Raw genomic sequence first — 27,690 nt, 5'->3', positions numbered from 1 at the left:
TTTGCGACGGTGCTCGGCGGCAGCGCCCGGGGCACGTGGGGGGAGCGGGGGGCGATGGCGGCGGAGACGGGAACGGGAGCAGGGACAGGGACAGGGATGGGGGTGAGGGCACTGCCCGCCTCCCCCAACTGGTACAGCAGCCGCTGCAGTGACGCCAGCAGCGACGGCCACCTCTTCGGCTTCGCGGCGCGGCACCGCGTCTGCCTGCTGGATATCGGAGCCGCCGCCCCCACGTTTTATGGTACCGTCACAGCCCTCCCTGGCCCCCCGCGGTGTTCAGGGAGGGATCGGGATCCTCCGGGGGAGGTGGCGGGAGCCCCGGGGGAGGTGTGGGGTGGGTGGGGGGTATAGGGAGCCGCCGTGCGCTCCCGGGGATCCGGGATTTGAATCACGGTCTGTCGCTGTCGGTGCAGGGGAGCTCATCGGGCACACGGACAGGGTCTCCGGGTTCGCGTTCTGCCACTGCCCCGGGCAGAGCGGCCTCTGCGCCAGCAGCTCCGACGACGGGAGCGTCAAGATCTGGGATGCGGCGTCGCTGTCGCCGGTGCTGGAGTACAGCCGGCACCAGGTGGGAGCGGGAGCCACCGGGAGCGGGGGGCAAAGGGAGTCGCAGGAGGGTGCGGTGATTTAGGGCTCGCACACAAAGCAGTGTGAGGCTGCCTCACCCAAAGGTGAATTTCAAACCCTCTGGCCGGGTTTTAGTTCTGCCCTGGAGCCTCGTTGCATCATCTCAATGAGCTGTTGGTTGCCATCAAAGCCGCAGTAAACCAGTGTGCTCGCGGTCTGGACTCGTTGCCACTTAACCCAGCTCGCTTAAAATGATCTCAGCACGTTACTGTTCCCCTTGGGGCAGACTAAAGGTACGTTTGAACGTTTTCTGTGACTCAGGACACCAGATCAGCGTCTGCGTCCATTTAAAGCCCAGCAGACCCAGGACACATTGGAACAAACTGAACTGATGCTGGAAAGTGCTCACAGATTGTTTCTGAACTAGTGCTGGGGAGTTCTCACAGATTATTTTCTGCCCTTTATTCTGTGTTAGGTGGTGGTAGAACAGCTCTAAGTGCGTTCAATCCTCTTTCCTCAGAACCCAATCTCTGCATTGCACTGGTCACCTCTTGTGAAGGATCTCATTGTGTCTGGTGATGAAAAAGGTGTCATTGTTTGCTACTGGTACAACAGAAGTGACAGCCAGCAGTTCTTCCCAGAGCCTCGCACAGTTTTTTGCCTCACTTGTTCCCCTCATCATGAAAACCTGGTGGCCATCGGGTAAATATTCACTATGGTTTGTTTTCCACTATTCTCCTGCAAGAACCTTATTGGGAATTTTTTGCTACATGGCTGTAGGGTTAATTTTGAGAGGGTTTGGTGGCTGTTCTTCTAGTGTACAAGTTAGAAATAACATTTAGATGTGGTAAACCTGCAAGACACAGAAATCCATAAGAGTGTAATTGTCCAAGTTCAATTTGCATTTTTGAGGTTTCTTAAAACTGTTATTTTTAATTAAACTTGACTGAAGGCTGCATTAGTAATGGATTGTTGTCATTCTTGCAGCCAAGTATACTGGTTACCCTTCTTGAAAAGGCAGCTGCAAGCACCCCATTGCCATACTGGAGCTCCCATTACCATTAGGCTGCCAGTCCCATTGCTGCTAGGATTTGGTTTCTCCGTCTATAATATAATAGTGATCCTGGAAAGAGCTTGGAAATCACTTAGAAATTATCCCACAAGCATCCAAGAATCTCTTCATTAATTTACATCTCTGCTTTCAGCTACAAGGATGGCATGGTGGTTGTCATTGATATCAGCAGGAAAAGAGAAGTCCTGCATCGGCTGAGGGGCCACGAGGATGAAATACATTGTCTGGCCTGGTGCCCTGTGCCTGGTGAAGAAAGGTTACCTTCTTGGCAAGATGAGGTCCAGGGTATGTAGAAGTGATTAATAGTTTGTGAAGCAATTTTTATTTCATGTAAATGTCTATTTCTAGAGAATTGAATTTTTTATAGAAGGTTGGTAAGTAGCTAAGCAAAGGCAACTAATAAGTTCAGTACAGTGTGTTCTGATAGAAATCAGTCTATTTTTCAGCTGATTTTTTTTTTAAAGCTTTGAATTTCAAAGTGTAATAACATGACTTCAATGGTGTTCAGCAGTTCCTTCAGAGGAAGGCAGAGTTCCAAATGGGGAGCTGACACAGGACACAACCACAAAGAAGGGCTGTTACCTGGCCTCGGGAAGCAAAGATCAGACCATACGAATATGGAGCTGTACCAGAGGCAGGAGTAAGTAGGATTGATAATGTGAGATAAACAGTGACAGTGTGGTGGAAGAGCTGTTCTCTAACTGCAGCCTTTGTCTGCTAATCTGATGGTTTAAAGCATGGGCAGTGTACTTAAAGCTGCAGATTCACAGGGCTACTCTTTCTGTCAGGGAGTTCTGATGTACAAGGTCTGGATGATCCCTCTTGGTTCCACAGGTGTGCTGACTCTGAAGTTGCCCCCCACCAAAAGAAGAGGTGGAGCTGTTGATCCCGCTGTTAAGGAGCGCATTTGGCTCACTGTTCACTGGCCTCCTGGTCGTGCCACAGAAATTGTGTCCAGTGGTTTTGGGTGAGTAGGGCACTCAGCAGCCTGGGGACCATCAGCAGCTGCAGATACATTTGTTGATACTTAAGGAAGTGCTGGGTAGAAAAGACACTCCCTTCCTCCTTCTTTCCTAGTATAACAGGAGACAAGATAGGTCAAGACTAAAAATGGGACTTCAGGCTTCTAGAAAACTGTTTGTCCCATAATTTCTCCCATAATCTAACTGAATGTTGACTGCTAATGGTACAAGTTGTGTTTTTGCCCATCTAGTGGGGAAAAATGACCTGTCAGTTTTCGAGGTGGTGTTTGTGTGCAGCTCTGTACAGGCAGGTGCAGTGGATGTGTGTCGAGCTGTATTAGTCTTGTACTTGCAAAATGTGCACAGGTAGTGGAGTCTGTATATGGCCTATGTTGTTCTTTTGAAGTGAAAAATTAAATAAATTTAAATTTTGCAGAGGAGAACTGCTTCTTTGGAATTTGACCCAACCTGGAAAACGAAAGTGGACTCTTCTGGGATCATCAGAAGGACAAAACCACTCCCGAATTGTGTTCAATCTCAGCTCTGTGAAGCAGCAAGACAAAGAGCTCCTTTTTTCCATTTCAATGGACAGAGATGTAAGAACCATTTTAAAATTAACATAAAAATACCTATAGTGTACAGTTTGGCTGAGTGAGGGTAAGCCTTTTAGGGCCACAATATTTCTTTTTGAGTAGGTTTATCCCAGCATTTTGTAACATCATTGCTTCAGATTTGCTCTGAGCACAGGTTGTGTATTTTTCTGTTAGTTTATAAGCTCAAGCTCTTACCCTGGTGAACTGTTATGACATTCTGGACTTGAATGGTAAGCATTTATTAAAGAGTATTTACCGCTTCTTTTTCCTGTTTCACTTTTAAAAGATCTGGTTTTCCTTCTTAAAATCATTTAATTGTACAAACTAAAGCATCTGGGTTTTGTTTTTTTTTTTTAAATTTTTGGCCTTTTACAGGCAGCAGAGTGCCTCCTATTTTGAAATTTGAAGAGGACCATAGTATTGAAATATATTCATTGTGTCCATTTCATTACAGTCTTCCAACTATTGCAGCCCTGTCAGTGACATGTGATCCTCTGGGTGCAGATCACATACTGTCAGGCCTTGAATTTGACCTTTTAATTCTTCATCTCACAACTTGCTTTGTTTTTCCTTGTCATATCAGTCACTCTATATTTAACTATTCCTTGTTCCTTAAATATTCTTCAGGTGAAGTGCTGGGACCTGTCAACTCTGGATTGCAGCTGGACCATGCCCTCACTTGGAGGCTTTGTCTATAGTCTTGCCTTCTCCCCTGTGGACACAGGCTGTCTTGCCATCGGGGTTGGAGACAGCATGATCCGGGTGTGGAATACTTTGTCCATGAACAATATTTACGATGTTAAAACCTTCTGGCAAAGCATAAAGTCCAAGGTCACAGCAGTAAGTGTGCTTTGGATTCCTTTTTTTTTTCTCTTATCTCTTCTCCTCTTTTCACTCCATTTTTTTCAAGTATTTTTTTTTTCTCTTTCACTCTGAAGAAGGTTTTTCCCAGCAAAAGCCAAGTTGTTCATTTTGTACTCGATTCTTTCAGTCTACAAGACATTTTAGGGTCTGCCAGCAAATTTTTAGACCTATTTACAACCCTAGATGCCCTCACTACATCTAGTGAAAATCAGCTGAAGTCCAGCTGGCTGTTACATTACTTTTTACTGTTATCCTCCTTCATCATCCTTCCTTGTTTCATCCATGGTTGCCCTTGCTCTGCTAGGAAGTTTGACACATACAAAAACCAACACAGATGTCTTCAGTTTAGGTTAACCAGGAACTAACCAGAAGCTACAGTCTGGTAAAATAGCTGGCAGAAGTAAAATCATATTTTCCATTTTTGTTTTGCAGTGTAGGTGTCAAATAGCATTTTAATGATTTGTAGTCCATTTTATCTTATCCCACCATACCTGGTAAGGGAGAGCCTTTGATACTCAGAGCAGAGTGATCAGATCCAGTGGCTGTAGTTGGAAGGGTGGGTGTAAGGCATAGTCCTTGCTCAGCAGTTTCAATGTTTTCCTTTTATTTATTATTGAAGTGTCTTGGCTTATGTCATTATATATTTCTCTGTATTTTTCTTGCAGTTATCCTGGCATCCAACTAAGGAAGGCTCCTTGGCTTTTGGAACAGATGATGGAAAAGTTGGCATATTTGACACCTTCTCCAGCAGGTAAAAGAGTAGCTTTCAAATTCATTAGTGTCAGATCCTGCTGATGTATTACCACAGGTGGGTGGTGTGGTCTTTCCTGAGGAATATCTTTGCTGCTGGACAAGAGTAGAACTAAATTAAAACTATTCAAACAGCTAGATTTTCGGTGCATTTTTTCATCTCCATTGTTTGATAGCTTCTAAGGTCAACTTGCCTTAAGGTAAACTTAAAATTGCATGACCAGAGATCACCTGTGGAAGGACATGAGTTGGGGAAGACTTTAGCCAGAAAGACAATTTTGGGGAAGGAGAAGCATCGTGCAGGGAAAGCTCACCAGGACAGTTTGTAGTAGTGTCCTAGAGCAGATGTTGAAGAAAGCTTGTTTGTGCCATGGCTTTAGTATGTTAAAGCACCTCGTGTCTGGAAATATGTTGCTTTGATTTTATCTTTTTTTAATTTCTGTTTGCTGAAACCTACTTCCTTATCTTTCTTGCCCAGTGCTAAGAACAAGCCACCTCAGATCTCCAGTACTTACCACAAGAAGACTGTGTATGCATTAGCTTGGGGGCCTCCAACTCCTCCTCTGACTTCTGGTGAGTTTTCCAACGCCTTGTAACAAAGTAGAACATCCATGCAGAGCTCAGAGATGCCATGAAGCTGGGATGCCCTCCCTTCTTAGGAGAAGGAGCCCCATTTGCTTGGTAGCAATCCTTTGTAGCAGCTAAGAATGCATTCTGCTTGAGGAATTGTTAATAATTTTTGCAATTGTTAATAATTTTTGTTAGTAATATTTTGCTAATAATTTTTGCTAAAAATTTTTGCAAACTATTCTAGTTTTTGAATTCTAGTATCCTCAGGAAATAGGTAGGAGGATTGTACCACACCTCTGGGGTTGTTTGTCAGGGTGTTACAGCCCAGTAACTCCACACAGGCTTCTTTCAGTGACTGCATCAGATGAAATACATGTTCCTCAGCTCCAGAAGTGTGTTTCTGCCATTTGAACTGAACAGAACTGCTCCATTAGCTCTTCTTACACAACTTGAATTTTTTTTTTAGAGACAAACTTTAAAGGGCATTTTAATACTTGCAGTGATTGTGCTATGAGAGATCTCTTGGTAGAAATGAAAGGTCCTTTCAGAGGATTGTGTTGTGAGAATTTCCTGCTGCTGGACTACAGGCAATTGAGACATGCATAGAGCCTTTTGAAATAATGTTTTGATTTATAGTCTGAGTGATTACTTCTGTGAAGACTGATGAAGAACAAAGTATATTTAGCTTTTTTTCTTTGTTGGATAGGAGAAGAAAGTGAACAGCCCTCTGTAACTTTATATAGTTGTGCTGGAGAAGGTATTGTTTTTCAACACAATCCCTGGAATCTTAATGGAGAAGCAAATGACATCAACAAAGTCATCCGAGACACTAATTCAATCAAAGTGAGTATGAATTTGAGGGGGTTTTATGAATTCACAGTAACCATGCCATAGTTTCTGTGGCCTTGTGGTTGTAAGCTTCTGACTTGGCCTTCCTGATATATCTGTAACAAAGACTTTGAAGCCCTCAGTCTCCACATGTGAACTTCAGAGACACTCACTGACTCAAACTGTTTAAACTGCTATGAAAGCAGTGGAGCCTTTTGTGAGATTAATTGCACCTCTGTCCAGTTATGAGTCTTGCTCTGACAGAGATTTAAGAGTTTTTGGCAATAGTTGTGTCTTCTTTCTACAGCACAAACTGCCTGCACGTACAGAGATCAGCTGGAAACCAGATGGCAAACTCCTGGCTCTTGGCAATGAGGATGGGTACGTTTCACTTGTAGGTTAAGTGTGGTGTCTGTGCTGATCTTCACTAGAGTCACTGGTGAAGCAAAAGTACTTCCTGTTGCCCTGCTTTGTCTCTTGTTCTTTCCCTGCTGATGTATTTGAGTTATGATAATATAGCATTCCTTGTTACTTGTTTTAGGTGCTCTTGTCATGGAGGATTCTCATTATCACACTCAGTTATTTTTCAAGGATCCACTCATGGTTGAAATGCACTTTTACTGATGTATGAAACAAGGGTTTGAGTTGAATCCAGAAAGCACAAACTCAGTTACTGTAATTATGTTCTATAATTCTGCTCATGCAAGACAACCATTTTCACCAAGTACTGGAATTCTTACCCTGTTGTTCTTATATTTCAGCTCAATTGAAATATTTCAGGCCCCAAACTTGAAGTTGCTCTGCACTATCCAACAGCATCACAAGCTGATTAATGCCATTCGTTGGCACCATGAGCATGGGAACCAGCCAGAGCTGAGTTATTTGATAGCTTCAGGCTCAGTCAATGCCACCATTTATGTGCATAATCTGAAGAGCGTTGTAGGTAACAGTTTGCAGATTATATTTCAAGTTTTGGCATCTTTTTTTGGTTTAGTTCTGGTTTGTCTTGCTGGCCATACTTGATCCTTTTCTTTTTTTTTCTTTCAGAGAGCACTTCAGAAAATCCTTTGACAATAACAGAGCCTTTTCGAACTCTGGCTGGGCACACAGCTAAAATAACAAGTCTTTCTTGGAGCCCCCACCATGAGGGAAGATTGGTATCTGCTTGCTATGATGGCACTGCACAGGTACTGTCCACAGCCTCTCAGAAGTATTGCTAAACACCAGAGCTTTTTTGTGAGATAAACTACTGAAGTACTGCAAATTTACCCTTGGTAACCATCTCCTGATTCTGGATACCTGATACGCACCTGTCTCTATGTTTTTGCAACTTGCAAAATGATTTGTAAGTCCAGTCATTATTGGTTTTGTATTAACACTTTGGAATCTTTAAAAAAGAAAGGTGTTATGCAACTGTATCAATGCAAACAAAGCAAGCCCTGAATTTTCTCCACTTGCGTGTTGGTGTTTGAGATACCCCTTCAAAAACCCAAGAGAGAAGTTCCTACAAGTGCAAATCATGAGAAGATGCAGAGTATTAGGGAAAGAATAGAGTTTCTGAGTAACTGGGTTTCTTTCTTGTTGAAGGTATGGGATGTTATGAAGGAAGAGCCACTTTGCAACTACCGAGGGCACCAGGGCCGCCTGCTGAGTGTCCAGTGGTCACCAGTGGATTCAGATTGTGTTTATACAGGAGCAGATGATTTTTCTGTTCACAGATGGCACATCTCAAAGCAGGAGCACACACGGCCCCCTCAGGGTAAGTATATTCAAACAAAACATCCTTTCCTGAATGTGATATTGGAGCTGGGAAATAGAGGGTTGCCACATTGAAGTGGTGTAAGTTCTTATGCTGAATTCTAAATCTGCCTGCCTCCTCTTCAGGAATAAACCATGTCCAGGTTTAAATTGAGTTGTATCCTTATTTGGAAACTAAATGTTGATCTTCAGAGACAGGCAGCTAATACACTAACATTGCAATCTTTTATAGGCAAGAAGAGTATAGAATTAGAGAAAAAAAGAAGTATGCAACCAAAAGTCAAAGCCAAGAAGAAAAAAAAGCCTATAGGACAGAGTTCAGGCAAGCAGGATGTAAATGATGCCATGAATGGAGATGAAAGCATGAAGGAAACGTTGCTGGAGGAAAATGGAGTGTTGGACCATGAAGGAGAAAAAGAAGCTCAGGAGACAGAGTTGCCTGATAAAGTCTCTGTGACTGGTAATAATTAAATCATCTTAGTTCAATGGTTCTGAGTGTTCAGCCCTCAGAGCACCACCAACTTTAATTTTCATGCAGATTTTCTCATTATATGGTTTTATTGAAATTGTCCACTTGAAGGAAATATGCTTCTGGAATGCGTTTCATCATTTTCTAGACTAGTTTGGGACTAACTGTCTTTAAATAAGAAGATTCTGGCCTCATGAACAGAGTTACTGTGTTTGGCTTGAAACAATGTGATTTTTTGATCAGTGTTGCCTTCTGGTGATAAATCTTATAATACTGGTGGACCTTCATTAGTGTCTGTTGACATCTTATTTAGCCTTCTGACAGTTCTCTAATGTTCTCTTGATACTTCCTTTCCCTAAAAAGCTATTAAGTTCTATGGCAAAGCAAAGCTTGGTATATTTCAAAGTTAATGTAACAGATTGTGAATATGTGAATTTTTCTGCTGTGGCCTTTTCCATTCATTGGTTTTCCTTTTTTTAATCACTTAACTCCACAGTGTCCGAGGATACATCTTCATCTGCATATGATTATTCTTCATTCAACTTGCCAAAGCCTTTTGTGACCCAGAAAGCTGCTCCTGTGAAAAAGGATCCACCTAAAGAGAAACCAAGTTAGTGTGTTTTAGGGTCTTTTAACAGTCCTGCAGAGTTTCTCATTCTAGGCTTGTGTTTGGCTGCAGCTTCCCTTCCTGATGTGACCAAATAAGTGCCAGAGAAATAAGAGTGTGCTTGTTTATTTTAATTGCCCTGTTTGTCAGGTCAGTTCAGTAAGTGTTTAATGGTGCCTTTTAGTTGCTAGTTTTATTCCAGGCAAGATGGGCAGAAAATATGCAAAGTGATCAGTATTCGAAAGTCAGGGTTGTCATAGTAAAGATTTTTGTGGCTCTTGAGCATCTGCTTTTTGATTTCCAGTGTGAAAAAGAGGGTGCTTTGGAATACATTGAGGAGTTCTGCTGTAACTGCAGCAGTGACTACAATGTGTCTGATTTTTCAGCTCCTGATGCCTCTCTGAAGAAGAAGAAGCCTCGTTCTATTCTGCCCTTCAGCACATTCATGGATCACAGATCAAAAGATGAATTGCATCAGGACTGCTTGAGGCTGGCTACATGTCTGAAAACTAAAGGTATCAGTATAAAACTAAAATGCTTAGAGGGTAGGTGCTCTCAAGTTCTCAGAATCATGTGTGTCCAGGGACTTGGCTGACAACTGGGCATTAGTTTTTAAAAATCCTCCCCTTTATCAAAGTGTATGACTAACTGTGGTCTCTTATCTCACTGCTCTTGCAGTGTTTCTGTGCTCTGTAGGCACTCAGCCAGGTTTTGAGTAAGATCCTATGTTGTTGAGACAGGGTGGAATTGTCTGTGTATGTGCAAAATGCTTTCACCTTCAAAAGTATAATGTGAGCAGAGGAAAACAAGCCATGAGGGAGATGTTTGTCTGCTCACAGTATTGTTCCTTAGAGCATGCAAAGGAATGTGCTATGTTTGATTTAGAATAAATGTTCTGTGCAAATACCATCCTTCTAATCAAACTTAAAACTAAGTGCTGAGTGTTGATCTGCAGATTATTAAATCTGCTATGCAGGAAAGGAAGTAAAAGACATAAGTATTTGCCAACAGTTGAGTGTAACTGAGTGGTAGTGACTTGGCACGTTCCAGTTCCCAGTGTTGTACCAAATCTTAAATGTTTTTCTTAAATATTATTCTTATCTGGTTTAGATAATAACGAAGATGTGTCCCCTGACCTTAAGGATTGCATCCACTTGGGGCTGTTTACAGACAGGGATTCTCTGCACAAGATGATTGATGTGGAAGGTAAGTGGAATAATGAATCCATTTTGCCAGTATGTTCATTGTAACTGGTACATTCAAGGAGAAAACAAATTGGGAAAAATGCTCAAGTTTTCTCTACTGTGGATGACAGTCTAGGATTAAGAATGCAGTTCTGTGTGAAAAGAAGAAAATACATATTTTTTCCAGATAGTTTTTGCACCTTTCAGATGCAAACCTGCAGTATCTTCGGCTTGCTTGATCTCACTTTTGCCAAGATATTTTACTGTGACAAATAATGCTATTGCACTCCTGCTGATAGGAGGTGTGCTTGCTTCCAACAGGAAAACATCACTTAGAGAATGGGCATCCAGAGCTCTTCCAGCAGCTCATGTTGTGGAAAGGAGACATGAAGGGTGTCCTCCAGGCAGCTGCTGAGAGGGGGGAGCTGACAGACCAGCTCGTGGCAATGTCACCCATGGGTATGTTTGCTCTTGTAACACATAAGCAGGTGAAATTGGCTGCCAAGGGTACCCTCGTGCTGGTCCTTCTGGGATAGGAACTCAGGAGTTGGGTTCTTTCTAATAAGTAGCAGTCCTTACAGCTGGCTGTTGATGTAAATATGCTTTTAAGTTATTTTACTGGTAGTGAACTCCTACAGTCATGTTCAAGCCCTAGTTTTGCCCTGTTTTGTTCCCTCATGGAAACTTGTATTAGGATGGTTAAGAAATAAGAAACTCATCTGGGGCAGAGAATAGGTACGTGTTGAAGAACCAGTGATGATGTCATCCCACATGAATTCTTCCAGTCTTAACCTTTGCCTCCAATGATATTGCCTTCTCTTTTGCAGTTGGATATCAGGCCTGGGTTTGGACAGTAGAAGCCTTTGCAAAGCAGCTGTGTTTCCAGGAGCAGTATGTGAAGGCTGCCTCCCATCTCCTGTCCATCCATAAAGTGTATGAGGCCATCGAGCTCCTGAAAGTGAACAATTTTTACAGGTTGCTGTATTATTTATGTTTAGGATTTTATCTTGTTTTCTAGTAGGTTAGATTTGACATTTTGTTTCACTTTTTGTACACAGTCAATTAACTTTTCTGTCTGGTTTCCCTTATGTGCATTAGGGAAGCAATTGTAATTGCTAAGGCCAGGTTGCGTCCAGAGGATCCAGTTCTGAGGGATCTCTACACCAGCTGGGCAGCTCTGTTAGAAAAAGCTGGTCATTATTCCATGGCTGCCAAATGGTGAGTGTTACTGGGAAAAAGACAGAATTGGTTCCATGCCTGAAACAAAGAAAGTCCTTGGTTTTGTAGCAGTTTAATTCTGTTAACTCCTCTGGTCATCGTTTGTCTGAGGTGAGCCTATCTCACTAGATTCCCTCTAATGTAGGTGGGAAGAGAAGCTACTGTGTTGCAACACAATTTTAAAATTGCATTTTAGTACTAATCAATCTGATTTGCTTTTATCTCTTTCAGTTATTTGGGGGCTTCTTCACCCTATGATGCAGTAAAAGTGTTGTCAAGAAAGGGGGATGTGACATCCCTTAAAACTGCTGCTGAGCTTGCACTGATATCTGGAGAGGAGGAGTTGTCAGCAACTTTGTCTTTGAGATGTGCACAAGACCTGCTGTTATCGAGGAACTGGGTGGGAGCTCAGGAAGTCCTTCAGCAACATAAAACTTTATTTGTGAGTCTGGTCATTTCCTTTCTGCTTTCTTTCATGTTTTGTCTCTCCAGATTATCTTAACTTGGCACTACTTCCCATATGTTAGTAGTCCACAAATAGTCTTTTGAGCTGGTTTTGCCTGAAAATATTTTTCTAGGAGTATATTGCAATGACCCTATGGAAAAGCATGTGTCTTTGCAGAGGGCCCATGGTGGGGAGGTGTGTAGACTCTCTGTGCTTGTTATATGAGAGGTTGTTGAGAAAAGGGGTATTCTTTTTTTAAGTGTGAGAAAAGATTTAAAGGAACAAATGATCCCAACTCTAAGTCCAGCTGCTGGAGGCTTAAACCTGAAATCTGTTTTCAAGTGGGCTGAGAAGCAGGTGACTGCCTTGGCTTTTTCTGAGGTTTCCTTCTGATTTCCCATCAGAGTCTGTGTCACCATTGTTCTTTGGTAGCTGCCATTGCCAGTCTGTCACCAGCAAACTGCTATCAGCCATGATGTTCTTAAATCATTGTACCTGCTGTGGTCAGCAAGGGATTGTTTTTCTTGTAGCAACAGCTCAGCGTTCTTTTTTTCTTTTTTTTTCCTTTTTAAAGGGACAAAGACTTGTTTTCTGCCTCAACGAGCTGCTTTGCAGGTGCCTTAGTGAAAGAAATCCCTGTGAGCGAAAGAGCCCCGTTCCTCCCTGTTACCACAGCTGGGAGCTGAACAGAGAGGCCTCGTTTTTTGACATGGTGATAGAAGTGTGGCAGAATGTGCTGGGCATGGACACCACTGAACGAGCCACATGTGCATGGGAGCAGCTGCACCAGATTGAGCATCCTCCTTCTACCAGCAACACACCCCCAAAGCAGGTAAATGGATTTTGATCTGCACACACGCAGAGTAAAACCAGCCGGGTTGTGCTGTTGTACCAGACATTGCCAGGACACTGATGTCTGCACCCTGCTGCAGGATGGGTTATAGTCTGGGAGAAAGAGATGATCATCAGCTGGGACAGCTTTGTGTAGCCACCAGGTGCTTCTGCATTTGTGTCTGTGCAGGATAAGAACTGGACGTATGGCGTCATGGTGAGCACTGAGGTCACCGAGATGTGCTGGCCAGGAGTGACTGAGATAGCTGAGTAGTCTCAGCACTGGTTCAGGGTATTGAACTTAGGGGAGGCAGGGCTGCTTGTTGTTAAAATATCCTGGAGTTTACAAGGTCTGTCCATAGACTGGTGCTCCTGCAGCTCTTCTCTCTGACCACGGTGAGTCACTGACAGTTGATGTGCTCCCACTTCTCATCTACTTCCCATCTACTTCTCATCTACACATGCAAGCACAGCTGCTGATTTTACAGCTGTAAGGGATGTAGAAGTGCTGTATTTCCTGCATGAAGGAGACTGTAAATTGCATTGTCATTAAAATTGCTTGTGGTGTAAGTCATGTGCTTCTGGGCTCTTCCACAGTGGCCATAAGCTCATACTTTGCAGTAAAAAACATTAATTTGCTCTCTGGTGCTTTCTGTAGGTGCTTTTCCATATCTCCCATGACCTGGCCCTTGCAGCACTGAGCTGTCAGTCTGGTACCTGGGATGAGGCAGTGAAAAGTATTCTTGGGGCTGTGACCCGCAGTTTTGATGCTGGTAATTTCACTCTGATGCAGGAGATTTGCAGTATCATCCTTCCTGAGGGTAAGTCTCTCCTCTGTTCTCCTGGCACTGACAGACAGATACAGGGCTCTTCCCTGTAAGCACAGCTTTGTGTCCATTAATGTTCCTAGGCACAATAACATTTGGAAGGAACAAGACACCCATATCTATGGAAACTTGTAGAATTTTGCTAGTGCAAGGGGCACTGGGTGATCAAAATTCCTGCCTGTGAAGGAAGCTCAGCTGTGTCAACTGACGTAGGAAACAGAGTGAATTCTGTTCTGTAAGGAAGATAGGGGACATTAGAAAGCTGTGTTCATCTCACAGTTACAGATCACTTCAACCTGCTCTTCCATTCATTCTCTTTAGAGTATGCAGTGCATTTCTTTTGTGGCTCTTGATTTCATGACTGTTGTGTTGTGCAGCTTGGGACCAAGGAAGTTTGCTGTAGCTGATGAGAACAATCCCATGTTAGAACAAAGTATTGTGTTTACAAAGATTCCAAAGATGTATTTGCTTTCATACTTCCGTACTGCTCTGCCAGTATCTGAGTAAATCCCTGATTTGGGTTTCCAGGGTTTCCTGGTTCATTTACCAGATCTGCTCTTTGTCTTTGGAAAGCTCTGTGAACTATTTGTAATCCTGTTTTCATTATTAGGCTGTGATGACCTGAGACACAAACTAGACAGCACAAATTCCCAGAGCATGGATGCCTGCAGAAGTTTGGAGGGCTTTGTGGCTTACAGACTGCTCTATGACCTGTGGTGGAACCCACCCAAAGACCCTCCTGGCTTGCAAAAGGCTGTGTTGGATCCTGTGCTGTGCCCCAGTGAGCAGACAGCTCTTGAGAAGAGTTACCTTTCAGGTGACTCCTCCCCTGGAGAAACGGATCAAACTCCAGCTGAGATGGATGAAAACCTCTGCAATACAACTGAAGTGCAGAAGTGTGAGACGCAAAGTGACTCAGGAACTAACTTGGTCGATTTGGTAGACGGACAATCAAAACTGAAGGGTTGCAAAGTGCTCCTTTCAGAAGAGATGGCTGTGTTACAGAACACCCAGAGAGATATAGCGGAGGTCCAGGAGACTTTAGCAGAAATGATCCGCCAGCATCAGCAGCAGAGGAACAATCTCCAGGAAAACACAAATGGAAACACCCAGGAAAGCAACCTGGAGCAGAGTTCAGAGACTGAATTAGACAAACCATGCTCTGACAGCAACCAGATGAATGGGTAAGATTCAGCACACGAATCAGTGGATTGAAAAGTGTTGCTTTTTTCTGTGTGTTTGTGCAGCAAATTGCCTCTAATCTCCAGCTGAACACCCAGGGACACTTAAACACACAGCTCAGAAATCTTGCATTTTCCTGGGGCTGAACCACCATATTCCCAAACTTAGTGCAGCTGCACAGCTTCGTGATACACGAAGTGTGTTGTTATAGTGAAAAAATAGGGCATCTTGAAAAGGGGAAGACAATGAAAAGGACAGGCATGGTCTAAGAGATCTGTTTCTTTGTTGAACAGTTGTTTGGGACTTTGGCAAGAAGGAGCTAGGACATAAAAGACTTTTCCATTTATCTCCTGTGCTCAGTGTACAGGAGAGAGGGTATGCAGTAACTTAAGCAAAACAGTTACCGATGACACCTGTTTTTTTCTTGACAGCAAAGATGAAATAAAGCAACCAGTTACACTCCCTGAGCTCACAAAGCAGCTTCTCAATGCAAAGCAGAAACTAGCGGAATTCCCAGACAGTTTAAAGGTAAGTTTTCAGAAGAGCCATTGTGGTTCTGAAAGGGCAGCCTCATTACAGAATCCCTTCCATGGAGGGATTGTGATCCTATGGAATTTTGAGACACAGCTGACACGTGGCATCAGGGTGGTGTTTTTCTTTCAAGCATAACTTTTCCTGTGCAGTTGGAAAGCGTAGCTAAAGCTCCTGCATGGGAGAATTCAATGGGATATCCTGTATGGATCTATCTCATGCATTTTAGAAGTAATTCCTTGCTAATTAGATATGAAAAAAAAATTGATAAACAGTAAAATCAGAAATTTAAGCTATAAAATGGCCTTTATAGATCAGGAACTGTAGAAACTACTCATCACATGTTTGAAAACATGTAACCATGGTGATGATGCAAGAGGCTGCAAACGGGGTTAAACGTGAAGAGGAGACAATGCATCCTGACTTTCTCTGTTTCAAGGATTCTATAAAGCAGTGTTTTTAGAGAGCTGCCTACCTGAAGATGTTGTTGAGCACTTGTAATTGACAGTCACCTCATGCTCCTTTTTTGCAGGTCTTGCCCTTCCCTGACGTGCTGGAATGCTGCCTTGTACTCCTTCACCTTGGATCCCAGTGCCCCCCTGAGCTACAGGAACAGGCTCTGGATCTCCTTAGGAAACACAGCAGTGCTAATATTTACAAAAAGGCTGTCAGGAGGTTCTTGACATGACATTCTGTCTCCCTTCTTGAGCTGCCTACAGTTACTTAACACCAAGGCTCTACTTTCTTCAAGTGAAGGCTTGTTTTGATGGCTGTGGCTGTTACTGAAACAAAAAGTCAGGTTTATATACAGACCCACTTGTGCTCATTCACTAACAATACTTAAGGACACTTAGAAAATTGAAAAGCAGGAGGGTGTGGGCTTGAACTGTTATACAGGATTTTTGTATAGTCTTTTTTTATTTGTTGGAAACTATGCTCATGAAAGCTCTTGCTATTTACGTGTAAGAGAAAGTTTTGAGCAGCTGTACAGTCTCAGCAGAGGAAGAGTAGCTTCCCTCAGGAAAATCAATGGTTTCTGTAACCAAACTGACCCTTAAGCCAGTATTGTTCTTAGAAGCATTGTGAGTTTATTTTTCCCTCCTTTAAATAAAGTCTTCTACCACCATGAATTGGTATTTAATTTGATGTATAGAAATCAATATCAAGCAAGGGCAAATGCATTAAAAATAAGTCTGGGGTGGGTTCTTTTTTGTTGTTAAATGTGTGCTATGGCTTAGCATTGTGTGGTGAAGCCACCTGTACAAGGTAAAAGGCGGCAAGATCTTTTGTTTCCAGCATGACTAGCGAGAGAGAAGGAATTTCCCCAGGTCAGGAAAAGTCCCTGCTTTTGAAAACATCCACAGCTGAACAAACTGCTTTTTGCTACAGTGGTGGTGAATTTGAGGTACAATCAAGCTCTCTAGAATGGTGCTATTCTAGAAGTGCCAAAACCAATTGTGGATTCTGCAGTCTTGAACATGTAATATTTTGACCAGTTTTACAGCTTACCTGAAGGCTTTGTCTGTCTGGTTAGAAAAAGTAACTCTTCCTAAGAAAAGCACAAGGCTGTATGAGCCTTAGTGAACATAGCAGCTGTCTTAGTCACTTCTAGAAGCAATGTTTAAATGCAGCAGAAAGGTTGATATGGGTGGGAGGGGAGCATGTATCATGAATTTAGAAAGTTTGTAAGTACACTAAAGATCATTGTTTAAGTGATGGATTTTTTAGATCAAAGGGTGTTCCAAATTCTTCCAGCCAAAATGCAAACTTAATCCTGATAGACTTCCTGCTTCAAGCTAAATAAAGCTCAGAACAACTTCAAGAGCAGCAGGTGAAAGCCAGGGGTTAGACTAAAACATGATCTTTCTGTAGATGTGTTAATCACTAAACTGTTGCCACCTACTCGAACTCGCTAAATTCTGTACAAAGTACTCGAAAACCACTTGGGGGAGCCAGTGCTTAACCAAACTGCCTTCCTGCACTTACAGCGGGAACCACTAGTTTAGATGGAGCAGGAAAGTGCCACACACAACAATTTTTCCCTTTAAGTGGCCACTCTGCACTGTAAGAATACTCCACCTTCCTGTGACCTGTGCTGAGATGAGCAGGAAGAGAATACAAATCCCCCAGAGATCTTCAGCTCAGCTTTCATCAGCTATTGTACAATAAGCTCAAAAGCAGATTTTACAAAGAACTTGCACATCAGTTGCACATCATAAATAGTAAAGGAAACAAACTTGAGCATCTTTTAGCATGTATCGCCCAAATTCAGATTCCAGAGCCTCAACTTTGGAAATTCTAGTGCTTGATAGAAAATCCAAAACAAAGCCTGGTTTAAAAAAATTTATTTTACAAAAAATAAAAACTAGTATCTACAAGCATTTTAAATACCAGCTCTAAACCTCAACTCATAACAATGGATTAAGACTTTTTAAAATGCCAAAGTCTTATGAACTTTAGGTTTGACATGTCCAAAAGGGATTTTTTTTAAGAAATGTCATTACAGAGCTGTTAAAAAAAAAGTACTGCAGAATAGCTCATTTTTTTCAAAGTCAGAATCCCAAGTTCTTCCATCCTCTAACTACTTTTCAGGTGTATATAATGAAAAGAACCAGTTGTTTTATCTGTTAAGCAAACTGTAAAATTAGGGGCTGGAGAAGCAGGGGAGAGAAGAGGAACAAATACTTATCCATCTGCTGAACTAGCTGTGTTGCAAGGAGAAGAATAAAATTTGTAGGTTGAGTTGAAGAAAACTGAAGTCAGAGTATTGGTCCAATCCCCTGTCAAAGGTAAACTTTTGGGCCTCTGAATCTATTTCCAGAACAGTTCCTTAATACCCGTAAGAACAAAGCTGAGGCTCAGCATGGGTCAAACCTGTAACATACAGAATTAGAAACTAAGGAGTTCTGATCAAATCAGCTCCATTAATATCCACTCCCACAGCTGTTAAAGCAAATCTCCAAATATTTTTAGCTGCAAGGATCATTTTTAATGTCATCCACTCCCAAACCTCTGCAGTGATCAAAGGGAGCAATTTTCGCAGACTACACAAAGATAAAATTCGCAAAACATGAGGTGAAGCTGTCACCCTCACACCATGCAGACGTTTTAAAATAAGCTTTATAAAGCACAAATTGCAAATCTGTGTGCATGTCTGTGTCCATTGTCACTGGATTTCCAGACCCTTAGCTCTACTTAATAGCTACCATTAAATCTTCCTTGCAGATTCTGTACAGTATAAAGAGGAAAAAATAAACAGAGGTATACACAGTCGATTCTGTCCTTTGGCCTTGGTATTAAAAATATGGCAAACCACAAATGCTGGTATTAGGAATTCAGTCAACTCTTCTGGGTTTCAAAAGAAGATGCAGCTCTTCAGCAACACTGCAGGCCTTGCGCAGCCTGTGGACTGGAGAGGCCTTTTGTTTGAGACACTATTAGGGAAAAAGGTTGAGGACAGCAGCTGCCAACGTGGTAAACATGTTCTGCTGAGGGGCACCGCTCATCACGGCTGCATGTTGTTGATAATGGTCAAAATGCTCATTTTCTCTTGGGCTGAGTCCACATCTTCATTTTGTTTCTGAGCCACCCCGGTGCCAAGGCCATACAGTCGCCCACAATACCTTGCATCGTCGATTGTATCCTCAAAAAACAACTGCAGATTTAAAAAACAAAAAAAAACAGGGAAGAGAAACAGGTATTGTTTAATTGTGCCTCTAAATCAGAAAGCATCCAATGCTAATTAAACAGCTTATTTGAAATTGCCACCCCTAAGATGCAGCGTGCAAATTAAAATAAGCACATTAAAGAGGAGTAAACAGAACAAGTCTGTGCCAATATCAACAACTCCTATTACTGACAGTTTGAAGTGTGATGGCCACAAGGCTCAAAAAAGTCCAAAACAAAACAAAGAACACACTGTACATGTTGACATTTATGGGTAGGAACGGGAGAAAGGAGGACGCTGCAGTACCTCTTTCATTCTGAAGAACGCCATTCCTGTGAGAAGAGAGTCTGATCCTGCCTGGTGTTGTCGTCCAATTCGCTGCAAATCCAGCTGATCTGCCACTTCCTGAAGGCCACCCTGCAAATAAAACAGAACAGGTTTTATTTTAGAAGATCTATCTCTTGCCAAAATTGCCACACTTCTCCAAAACATGAGGACAAACACCGAATATGATAAATCGATGCAGATTCCAGCAGTACACACACACCAGCTGTGAGTGAAACACAGTGGCAAATACTGTTCAAGAGTGCATAAATAACTCTTCTCAAATTTAGGTGCCTTCCTTTTCCTGCTGCAGATACTTGAGATGACTGTGGGTACATTCATAGGTTACACATGCTGGACCTTTCCCTCCCTTTACTCAAACAAGGCTGTGATTCAGTAGATAGATTACTTTCAACCCTCTGAGTGTCTACTAATTGATTAACTAATGAAGTCATGGAGTGGTTCATGTAAAAGAAACAGCCCTGCATAGGAAATATGCTGAATTATAATTAGCCTCTGATACACAAACCGGAAGGGAATTCCCCATTATGGGAATGTCCCCTTTATAATAAACATACTGATAAGTCTCATGTGGAGAGGGCAGCATCCATTAGACAAACTGTGTCATAGCTGCTTCTGTGTCACCACTGGCTTTTACACGAGTTCCAGTTTTAAGACAACATAAGTAGCAGTTCTGTCACTTGGCTTCCTGTACATTTACAGTGTTGATGCCCATCACTTGCTTGCTGGGGAGAGACAAGTTACCTTGAGGTTTTTGCAGCTTTTCATTAAGTACTTCACGTCATAGATAGATGGGAAGAAAAGGTTCAAGATATGGAAAAATTCATGTTCCTCTTCCGGTAACTTGGAATCTGTCAACAACTTCACCATGTAGCCAAAATCATAACCACTGAAAAAAAACCCATACAGAAACCAGATAAGCAGGCAGCACCTGTAACTCAGTCAGTAGCAATATCTCATTTTTCTACAGAATTTTACTTGCTGTACCTTTCAAGCCTTAACATATTCTGACACTCATAAAAGTTCTCTGGATCAGAGCCAGAACTCATCCTGATTTTCATGCCAATGTAGGACTTTGGAATCCTCCTTGAGTGACTCCACTAACCTCTTGTGAAACAGCTAAGCCATCGGGAAGAACGTACATTTCTTCCCAACACTGTACATTTCTGTAGCTATGGGCAATACAGAAAAGCAGGAAACCCTGGAAGTGTCTGTTGAGAGAGGAGGAGGTGATGGCAGGTCCTTTCACTTGTGATGGCATCAGACACCAGAGGCTTTGCAATCAAGTTGGTTGAAAGGCTACAGGAAACACATCTTAACCACAGATTTCTTGCTCTACGTAAACACGAGATGGAAGTTCAGAGCACCACCAACAGTATGGTAAGGAAAAAGAAACCAAATCCTTACTTTACAATGCATTTACTAAAGTGTAATCATATTTTAAATTGTTACTAACTTCTTGCATTGAAGGAGACTGTAACAGCAAAAGGATTTGCAAGCAACACATACACAAAATTCAGACCATGAAGTGTCACGTGTCCTTACTTCTTAAACTTGGCCTTCATATCTTATTTTAAGAACTGCAGGACTGCTAATTTTATTCCTTAAAATCTGTGTCAGTCTCCGTGGAAAAAAGCACAGAATCAAGAAAAGATCTGACAGGGTCAGTGACCATCTCAGACCCACCTGTGGAAGGAGAGCCATTTCACACTGTCACTTAGGACAACCCCAGATGTCATCAGCAACTCAGCAAAATGCAGGGTATCGATCCCTTCTTCTTCGTGCTTCTGGAATTGCAGCCCAGAGCTGGCAAGGAGGTCTATGGAATCCTGAGAGTACATGTCCTCCCTGAAGAAAAAAAAAACAGATTTGCACTTAAGGTGCTGCCAAGATAAGTTCATTTTAGAAAAATTGTCCCCACACAGTATTTCAAGAATTGGACTGACCAGTAAGAGACCTCTGGGTTCCACATTTGTCTCTCTAGAAAATTCAAACTGACTCGGTTTTAATATCATTACCACAGCCTCCTACATCTGTAACAACCTGTTCTGTGATCGTAACTAGTTAATAACTCTGTTGCTAGTGCAAATTCCAAAAATTCCAACTCCACAGAAATGAAACTGAGTTTTGAAAAATGCCACTTCTGCAAGGCAAAGGGAAGCACCACAGAGAAAAGGGGAGTTCTCTCAAAGAGGAAGATGTGCAACTCTTAAGCACTGAGCATCATTCCTGTCTACATTTTTCCTTTTCACTTCACAGCATGTACCACTTTATCATCACCTCCACTTCCATCTCTGGGTGTAAACAAAATTGCATCACCCTTGACTCAGGAAGGAGGACGGGGATGAGTGATGATGTGCTTGGTAGAGAGCTGAGCAGGAACCTGACTTCTTTACTGGTTTGCTTCATTTGAGGGGGAGGAAAGGACATGACAACACACATGGATCAAAGTTCCTATCAATATGATTACTCAGTCAAATGAAGTGATCACACTGTGAAAACCCCTTCACTCTGATTCAATACTTCTAAGAGGCTCACAGATTTGTGGAGTAAATAGTACAACTTTTGGGTTCAAGAACTGTGTGCCCTGCACAAAGTAACTAATGCTTTCCAATGACAGCTTCATAAAAATACTAATTGATTTCCTATAAGTGTGTGGTTTTGTCAGATAAACCTTTCTTTATTTCCAGGCAGCTCTAGTGGTAATTATGCTGAGTTTGTCTTTATAATTACAGGGGAAGGAATAATGAAACTTGTTTCAGCTGCAACCCAGGATATTGCAGTATGGAGGAGACAAGAACTGCCACGCTCCACTTAACAATATTCATTCTCCTGAACAGGTGTGATGATTACACCAACATGTTTTTAGATCCCAGTTTATATTTTAGCATGGATCTGTAAGAAGGTCTTTTCCTTTATGATGAAAACAGCACATCCATGTATTTTTAGCAGAAAGACATGGATTTTTATATACATATACATATCTCTCCATAAAATACATGAAGTTTCAGACTATAACACTGTTCCAGAATAAGACACATAAAATTATCAAGAGAAAGGGTATTAAGGATTTTAGCACAGTTTTGACTTCGAGAAACATTATTAACTCCTGGCACTCCAAAAGAGGTTCACACATATTCTGCATCAGAATCTGAATTTTTATTGCTGGGAATCAGCCAGTGATGATGAGCACACGGACACCAGCATTTGCCAAAGGAAAACATCTCCACAGCAGAAGAGAAGAGGAAACTATTCCCCGGCTCAAAAGACTCACGTGAGGTTGAATTTGAAGTTAAACTGCCAGGTGTTGATGCCAGAAGGATATTCCCCCTTCTCATTTGTGAAAGTTAGGCCCAGCTGGATGATTTTCAGCAGGTCGACGTTACACCGCAGGAGCTGGTACTGGTAGTCTGTGGAACTGCGGAATTCCCCGATCAGCCTGACAACAACTCCAGGAAACTCTGTGTCCTAGGACAGAAGGGAAAATTTTGTTTCACCATGTTCTCTGTTAGAAGTCACTATTATTGGAAGTTTATTTGGTTCCACACCTGCAGGTCTCAGCACTGTATTCTGTGAATTATTCTGTTAAAATCAGCGTTTTTTTCCCCTCCTTTTCCATATTCATACAGCTTTTAAACTGCTACAAGTCAGACACTAAAAAACTCCACACAATTAATAAACTATTGCATTAATTTACTACACATATGCCTTCTTACAGTTTTTATTCCAAATCAAAAACGTTGCAAAGCCCTCCAACATGCATTACTGTACAATCTAAACATCTCTCCCTTGCAATAGACTCCCTCATTTTCCCTAAATCTACTACAATGAAATAGTTTTTATTTATTCAGCATTCTTTCACGTTCTAAATATAAGTTAGATTTGGCACTCTGACCATCTTCACTTGATAGCCCAGACAGTGAAACCTTCACTGTTTCTGAGGAACAGCCAATGCCTACATTAACAAAAATTACTGTCAACTAAAACAGATTTCAACAACAGCAACCATCTACTAGACAAAAAACCATCTATTTGATGAAAAACATTTTACTTGGCCAGAGACTGTGTGCTACCTTTGCTGAAACCCAAACTACCACACTATTTTTACCCTCAGATTAGGTCATGTAGCTTCTACTGACTATATGCAAAATCTTCCACAACGAACCCAGTGCTGGTGCATCTGACAGAGTCTCTCCCTTGCCCAAGATGTTTCTGTGTCCACTCTGACAGCACAGCCAGTAAAACAGGCCCTGAGCACACTTTCAGTGGGATGAAAAAGATGCAAAAAAGCTCATTTCCCACTGACATATGACAACAAGAAATCATATTCCCATCCACAACTGCATTTGACACAGAAATCCTGCACACACTGCAGGGGCACCTGTCTTTGTGCCAGACTTTTATTAAGGACTTTTCCTATCCTGAGGTTTAGTATTCCTAAGCAAAGTTGGCAGAACTTGCAGTACCAAAACTAAAACCAGTTCTTTAAGTAACTCACTGGGTGCTGCCAAGCAGATACAGACTTGTAAGAGCAGGAGGAGATTCCTCCCACCCAGGGGAGATTCTGGTCTTCTTAAACAAAGCTTTCTGAACACATTGTCTTATCTACAGCCAGAATATTTTTCTTCCCTAAGAATCAACATCTGCCCTCATTAAAAGGGAGCTGGAGGCAGCCCAGCTGACTGGATGTCAGGCCTTTTGACCTACAGTCCCATGGCATCTTCCACAGCCAAACAGAGAAAGACATCCAAAGGACAAATACACCAGTGGAAAAATAGAAATTTAAACACAATTATGACCTGTTCCATTTTTGTATTGTACAAACTAAAACACCATGAATAGTTAAATGTTAAATTAATTCATCTTTTTAAGTGGGTCTCCATCTTGCCCTTTTTTCACTCAATCCATGCTCAACACTGCTTGTATTAAATTCTGGAAAGTTACTCAACATCTTTTTAATTTTTCACCTCTTCTATCTGTGCTGGTTTAGAGTTAACCAGCAGGGGAAATGAACTCAACTCAAAGGAGAGATTATAAGTCAGAATAACAATTTACTAAAATAATACAGTAAGTACAATCATACAAACAAACAATTGGGCTTAACCCACAAAACCAAAATGTATAACCCAGTACCCTGGGGCATATATATATATATATCCTCCAGTTCAGGTAGGAATGTCAGTACTTCCCTCAGTTTTGGGTTACACCCATACCATGATGAACTGATCTCAGCTGTCCTAACTAGGACATTATCGCAGCTTGACTGGGGGTAGGGAGAAATCATTTCTCACTCTAGAATCAACTTACTCCCTCTACCCAAAAAAATCCCTTGACTAAGGCAATTAGGTCAAGTATAAAACATTTACCATGGCAATGTAGCTGTAACTGAGAACGACCTCCCGAATTTTCCTCATCTCTTCCTCCAGGTTGTTGGCCCATACTTCACAGATAACCTGGCTGTTCTCTGCACGAGCTGCTGGCATCCTGCAGCAGAGGAAAGGCAGCTGATGCTGAACTCAGACAACAGTGCAGAATCACAAGCTGTGCAATCTTATCAGTGAGCTGCATTAAAGAGACATAAATAATGCTTTAAATGAAGAAAGAGTCACATGAGAATAAATGCTCTGTAGCAGTCAGTCACACTTCCATTTCCAGCTTCAAACAACCCATTTAAAGTTTACATCAAGTTTCTTCTTGCTTTTATCACTTTCTGTAAATGTGCTGATTGAAATCTAGAGCACCTGTTCAGAGCAGATGCACAATTAACAGTACAGTTATTCATGCAAAGAATCATTATCCCATCTTTCTCCTTCTCCTGGCATAAGCTCTGAAACTTAGGGCACACGATGTACAGCAGGGAATCCTCATGTTTAACCCTCAGCTACTGCCCCAGCCCTGGAAGTGTTCAGGGCCACGCTGGATGGAGCTCTGAGTAACCTGGTCCAGTGGAAGGTGTCCCTGCCCATGGCAGGGGGTGGAATGGGATGATCTTTAAGTTCTCTTTGAACCCAAATCATTCTGCGATGAAGAGCTTTTAAACACAGTAACAGAACGTGTTAGAGAGAACACTCACCAACATAAGTTTCAATGTGCATGAATGTCTGACGGGGGATATGTCAAGAGGCTGGAGCCAGTGGTGCCCAACAACACGAGACAACAGGCACAAACTTATGCACAGGAAGCTCCACCTGAACTGTGGAAGAACTTCTTTCCTGTGCAGTGACCGAGCACTGGAACAGATTGCCCAGAGAGGCTGTGGAGTCTCCCTCCCTGGGGATATTCCAGAACCGTCCGGACGCAATCCTGTGCAATGTGCCCTAGGATGGCCCTGCTGGAGCAGGGACGTTGGACCAGCTGACCCGCAGTGTTCCCTTCCAACCCGACCCACTCCGGGATGCTGTGATTTCCTGATCTAACTCAGGACACGCTGCAGGGGGGGATTTCAGCTTCAACATTCCAGCTGACACCGGCAGCGTCAGCAGCGCTACCCCGGGACAGCTCCCGGGCTGGAACACAGACCCTGCTCAGGGGTCCCACCCAGCCCCCGGCCGGGCCCTGAGGCACGAGTCACCGGGAGGCACCGAGCACAGCCTCACAGCCCAGGGGTCCCCTCAGGGCCCCCCTCCCTCAGAGCGGCGGGGCCGCCCGGACGCGGCTCACGGCGGGGGGGAAGCGGGCGGGCCGCTGTCCCCGGCGGCCCCTCAGCTCAGCCCAGCCCAACCCCGCAGCGCAGCCCCGCTCCCCGGTGCCTGTGCCAAGGGCCCGCCCCATTCCCGCAGCCCCGGCGGTACCTGCAGCCCCGGCCAGCACGCACCGCTCCGTCCCCGCGCAGCCGCGAAGGCTCCAAGTCCCCCCCGCCGCGGGGGGCGGTGCTTCCGGGTCTCGCGGCTCTTGCTCTCGCGAGAGGTGGCGAACCCGACGGCGCGCGCGGCGGGCCGGGGCGGGGCTGGGGGAGAGAGGAAACGTTACGGCGCGCGGCCGCGCCGCCCGCACTGCGCATGCGCAGAGCGCTGGGAGAGTAGTGTTTCTCTTCCCCGTCCCCCCCCTGCGGTGTCAGGAATGGGCTCAACCGGGCTCTCAGCGCTGCGCGCGGCGGGCGCGTCCAAAGCCCGCGGGCGGGGGGAGGGGAGGGGAGTGAGGGAGCCGGGAGCCTCCGCTCCCTGAGGGAACAGGCGCCATCGCGCCCGGCGGGACCGGATGGGCTCCCAGCATGGGGAGCCCCAGCGCCCCGACCCCTCGGGATACGGGCTGCGCCGGGCCTTGGCTGAGCGTCCCCGGAAGGATCAGCGGCCGCCCCTCCCTCACCACAGGGGAGGTGAGGGGGTCCCCGGGTCGGGGCCAGGCCCGAGGGCGCGCAGGGTGGCGGAGCGGGATAAGGGTTCATTTTCCAAGGCCCAGAGTGCAAACCACCGCTGTCCCGGCACGTGTCGCCCCTACGGTGCAGTGCGTATCGAGCTCATTAGTTGAGGAAATTCTGCTGCTTCCTGCAGGAGCGTAGAAGTCTTACAAGTCCCTGCTACACCTGCAGACTTTTTGGCTGGCTTCTGCTGTTCCGGGAATGGAATTTCAATTAAGTTAGCAACAGAAGGTTCTTCCTGGTGAAGCAGTATAAGCGAACTGCTTGTGGAACGCGGCCGCCAACACTGTTTTGCGGGCTGATGCTGATGGCAGAGAGGCAATTTACTTGGAAGCTTGTCTACTAATTAAGCTTGGATAGTATTTCCTTTAGACTGCCTGCCTTCTGGACAGGGTTGCATCTGTTATAAAATACATATGGGGGTGTGTGTGTGTGTGTGTGTGTGTGTGTGTGTGTGTGTGTGTGTGTGTATTTACATGCATTCTAGTACTGGGTTATCTGCCCACCATTTGGGAGTCTTTCTTCTCACTGAGTCTCAGCTACTTGCCCACCCATTTCGATCAAAGTATCTGGAAAACCGATTCATGGGGTCTTTCCCACTTCATAGTTCAGTGTCTCAGTTTTAATGTTCATGCCTCAGCAGAAATGTAACATTTAGAAGAGGGTTTTTGTGTGCTGCTCTCTGTCAAGTGACCTTGTTGCTGTCAACATCTTATGACATGCCATTATTTCATGTTATTTTGAGTCGAAGTTTATCTTCATAGATGATAGTTACCATTTTGCCTTAGCTCTGCAGTCTCTGGCATTGAGTATCTTATCTATTATGCAATATGCTACATGGGCAGAAAGTAATCACCTTTCTGCCCGTGGTCACTTGAGTTTGGGATTTCATGCTAGAAAACATGTTGTTAGCAGGTGAATTCACCAGGTTGGATTACAGCACTCTGTGCATAGATCTTTTTTTTTTATTCCCTAAAGAGTTCAGAGTTAAATACACATACATATTTTTCTTGCTCATAGACCCAGCACTCAAAGGTATGTTGAATCCAGGGGAAAAGGGAGG

General features: G+C 43.5%; 2 protein-coding genes across 4 annotated transcripts; one reads left to right on the top strand and one right to left on the bottom strand.

The window, feature by feature from the left end:
• Positions 1-54: 54 nt before the first annotated feature.
• Positions 55-16,388, top strand: GEMIN5 (gem nuclear organelle associated protein 5). Of its 2 annotated transcripts, none has more exons than XM_027718732.2 (28): positions 55-241; positions 414-568; positions 1,088-1,269; positions 1,773-1,924; positions 2,148-2,279; positions 2,474-2,606; positions 3,038-3,197; positions 3,822-4,034; positions 4,724-4,809; positions 5,287-5,381; positions 6,085-6,221; positions 6,514-6,587; positions 6,968-7,149; positions 7,254-7,393; positions 7,794-7,965; positions 8,197-8,424; positions 8,930-9,043; positions 9,427-9,555; positions 10,151-10,246; positions 10,546-10,683; positions 11,052-11,199; positions 11,323-11,442; positions 11,674-11,884; positions 12,462-12,719; positions 13,377-13,539; positions 14,156-14,729; positions 15,159-15,255; positions 15,791-16,388. In XM_027718732.2, the coding sequence occupies exons 1-28, from the start codon at positions 55-57 to the stop codon at positions 15,944-15,946; spliced, it is 4,632 nt and encodes a 1,543-aa protein (XP_027574533.1). In that variant the 3' UTR covers positions 15,947-16,388. The 2 variants fall into 2 exon arrangements, with proteins under 2 accessions (XP_027574533.1, XP_027574534.1); XM_027718733.2 differs by having other exon boundaries at positions 72-241; positions 2,151-2,279.
• A 1,198-nt stretch (positions 16,389-17,586) lies between these two features.
• Positions 17,587-26,145, bottom strand: CNOT8 (CCR4-NOT transcription complex subunit 8). Of its 2 annotated transcripts, none has more exons than XM_027718785.2 (7): positions 26,062-26,145; positions 24,637-24,832; positions 22,545-22,738; positions 20,957-21,118; positions 20,015-20,159; positions 19,232-19,342; positions 17,587-18,913 (listed from the first exon to the last, which is right to left on the bottom strand). In XM_027718785.2, the coding sequence occupies exons 2-7, from the start codon at positions 24,751-24,753 to the stop codon at positions 18,764-18,766; spliced, it is 879 nt and encodes a 292-aa protein (XP_027574586.1). In that variant the 5' UTR covers positions 24,754-24,832; positions 26,062-26,145; the 3' UTR covers positions 17,587-18,763. The 2 variants fall into 2 exon arrangements, with proteins under 2 accessions (XP_027574586.1, XP_039241126.1); XM_039385192.1 differs by having other exon boundaries at positions 24,637-24,754; positions 26,062-26,125.
• Positions 26,146-27,690: the final 1,545 nt, after the last annotated feature.

Source organism: Pipra filicauda, unplaced genomic scaffold, assembly GCF_003945595.2.
Source record: "Pipra filicauda isolate LSUMZ 115617 unplaced genomic scaffold, ASM394559v2 scaffold3_size10097308_pilon, whole genome shotgun sequence".
NCBI classification, from domain to species: Eukaryota; Metazoa; Chordata; class Aves; order Passeriformes; family Pipridae; genus Pipra; species Pipra filicauda.
This window is presented reverse-complemented; position numbering and strand designations above follow the sequence as displayed.